At 34.2% G+C, this 3187-nt stretch overlaps 1 protein-coding gene across 1 annotated transcript in view; it reads right to left on the bottom strand.

The window, feature by feature from the left end:
- LOC106528248 (WD repeat-containing protein 63) overlaps positions 1 to 3187 on the bottom strand; it is a gene marked incomplete at its 5' end in the record, with an annotated part of 17289 nt that overhangs the window by 6410 nt on the left and 7692 nt on the right. The window contains 2 exon segments of the mRNA XM_014023373.1: positions 1563 to 1647; positions 2579 to 2720. Of these exon segments, the coding sequence (XP_013878827.1) occupies positions 1563 to 1647; positions 2579 to 2720 (227 nt within the window).

The following is a 3187-nucleotide window of genomic DNA, read 5'->3' as shown; positions in this document are numbered from 1 at the left end:
TAACCTAACAGTCATGTTTTTGGTCTTTTATTTTACCCTGTCAGTCAAAATGACGGACAGCAAAAAAGTCTAGTGCAACCTCTGAGTCAGACTATATCTGGTTCTACTGAAAATAATTTGTCTCAATACTTCAGAAAATGTCACAGAAAATAGAGAACACTGAATGGGTGGAAAATTTTGACCTGACAAGAATATAAAGATATCTTTGCATGTCTTACTTTACTGCACTTCTAAAGACTAAAACACCTTAAAAAATGCATTTAATGGCTAAAAAATTGGATTTTGCATGAGATGTCCCCCTTAAAGTCATTAATGTCTGTAAAGCAGGGGTGTCAAACTCATTTTCACCGAGGGCCACATGAGAGTTATGGTGGCCCTCAAAGGGCTACTTGTAATGAACTTTGATGTTTCATGTCTAATTTTGACTAAACAGTTTTAACGCTTCCTCTTTTAAACACTGATAAGAACTAAAGTTTTACTCACTGATGAGTTTCTAGTGAGTAGCTGCATTATGTCAGATTTAGTTTATGTTTGATGGTGACTTTCAGACATTTGTACTGAGCTATCCAACTAAATTGCTCACTTAAAGCCAACAGCTCAGGAACAGGAAATTTTTAAACTATTTTTATTTCATTTATTTTTATTAAATTCATTTTGTTGCATTTAATCATAAATTAAAAATTGACCATTGATAAAAGAAACAAATTTCATGCTAAGTAAAAGTAAATAAAAAATTGGCGGGCCACATGGGAGTCACCCGTGGGCCAAATGTGGCCCGCGGGCCTTGTGTTTGACACAATTTATTTTATCGACTTGTCTTCTGAAGATGCTCTGTGTTGAACTGTTGAGCGCAGCTCCACTGAGAAACTTACAGTTTCAGCAACATTTATTTAAAAAYGGTACGTTTGAGGTTAAACTAATGTTTATAATTAATTTCAATAAATTACAAGTTAAGAAGGGCGTGGACATTTATATCTATTGTATTGAAGAAATTTATAGTTATTATAGATTAGTACTGATCTTAGAAAACAACACCAGAGTATTAGGGTTTCGTTTTTATATTTGTATAACGTTTGATCTATTATGTGTTAATTGAAATAGAGTAGATACATGTCCGAATTATAAACAACACATAAGTGAACCGTCTTAAAACATTAGTTTGAGGTCTTTGTCTGAATGCCGGTGATTCAGTCGTAAGTCAGTAGGGGGCGAACTTAGGCATCGAAGAATCGTGTATAAAAACATGCACTTCCTGTCTTTGAGTCAGTGTGGTTTCGCTTGTCAGTCCGGTGACAAACAAACCTCACTCAGATCCAGAATTCTGGTGTTGTATGACCTTATTCCTTTTACAAACCAATTTATTTAACTATTATGTTTTAATCTGACTTCAGCCGATATTAAACACGTATTTCTTACAGTATCAAAAAAAACTGAACCATGAAACAAAAGTATCGAAACGAATCGTGAGTTTTCTGTACTGATAAAAATGTAAACAGACTGAAACTGAAAAAAGTAAGAACAAAACTCAGCCTAAAGGGTCAAATCTTTATTCATTATCCTACCTGCATYACCAGGACTGCTGTAAGGTTCTAGGCTGAACTTCCAAGAAATGTAATCTCCAGKACCGTCAATCTTTGAGAGTGAAACCTGACACGAGACAAAAACAGTGTTTTCACTCCACATCAGAATGAATTAACTATAACAAAGYTTACAAACACTCAGGCATTAGGATGAATAATAACATTAACTAGAGAATTATAATTTCCTTTTAAAACGAAGTGTGAATGCTTAATGCTGAAAGATTGTTGCTGAATTGCTAAAAAAGCTTAAACTAGCCTAAAATAGCTAAAAAGTGGGTGAAATAGCTGAAACTACAAGTAGCACAAAGAAACAGAAAGAGCACATTTGCTGAATTAAGCAGTACGAAGCTGAAATKATCACAAAAAGTAAAATTAGCTTAAAAAAACAGCTTGTATTAGCAAAAAGTAGCAAAAAAAAAAAAACCCTGACAAAAATGCTTACATAAGCATAAATCAGCTGAAATAAGTACAAAAGGTATGATAGCAGAAAAGGTCAGAAATAAAAAAGCTCAAATCAGCCAAATAGAAGCCAAATGAGGCTAAAATGAATATAAAGGAGTTTAAAAAGGCAGAACAAGAACAAAAGGTGAAAAGTACAGTAAATATTTATGAATATTTTTAAAGGGTTTTAAGGATGTTGAAGACTTTCCATTAACTTTCAATGAAGAAAAAAATGGCAGAAAAAGCTAAATATCTCAAAAAGTTTACCTTGCTGAAGTACTAAAAGTAATRGCTGGAATGTCCTGAAGGAGCTGAATGTTTTGATATCAGAATAATGTAACTGTTTTATTGAGTGAAAAAGTTTTATTTTAAAGGCACTCGCTGCACTATCATAATAAACAGTCAAAAAAGTAATAAACAGAATTTGCCCTATATTTTTCTTATAATAAAGATTCTGGTTTTAAACTTTTAAATATTCAGATTCAAATACATTTTGGAAACTATAGAAAGGACTCGTGCATTAACTCCACTTCATGAATTCTCAGAGGTTAATGTACCCTGAGGAGCGGTTTCCATGTCCTGTCCAGGTGCTTAAAYGTTTCTGGGTCACTGCTCATTTCCACGGGGGTCTTCCCATCCACAGTTTTCTGCCCGAGGCWAACCACGTCTGGCAGTCTGACGTCCCAGAACAATAAGGTGCTTTAGAATAAGAAAAAGACACAAACACATTTTTAAAAATAAACCGTTTACCTTTAAATTTCACATTCAATGATGTAGAACGAAGCAGGCTCGTGGGAGTTACTTCAGCTGCTCTACATTTAGGCTTCTTTACATGTGTAACATCTAAACATCAGCCTGAGGACTTTAGTAAAATAGACAATCTGGATTATTCTACAGGTTCCAGCAAGTGACTGTAGATGAATGTGGAAGGTCAAAGCAGCTTCTGTATTAGCAAACTAAATCTGTAAAATCAATCAAGCACTAATCTCTAGGTAATACAGTATGTGGGTTTTACTGGTTTACTATATTTACAATATATGTTTAATTTTTAAGGGTACGCATTTCAATGTATCAGCAACCAAACATGATAATGTTTGGTTGATGTCCTTTTCAGGGGTGCCACCGAGCCATTGGTTTAGATATGTTGACGACACCTGGGTTAAAAT

The sequence above is a fragment of the Austrofundulus limnaeus genome, unplaced genomic scaffold, assembly GCF_001266775.1.
Source record: "Austrofundulus limnaeus strain Quisiro unplaced genomic scaffold, Austrofundulus_limnaeus-1.0 Scaffold365, whole genome shotgun sequence".
Classification (NCBI taxonomy): Eukaryota; Metazoa; Chordata; class Actinopteri; order Cyprinodontiformes; family Rivulidae; genus Austrofundulus; species Austrofundulus limnaeus.
The sequence above is the reverse complement of the archived record's forward strand: the minus strand, read 5'-3'. Positions and strand labels throughout refer to the sequence as shown.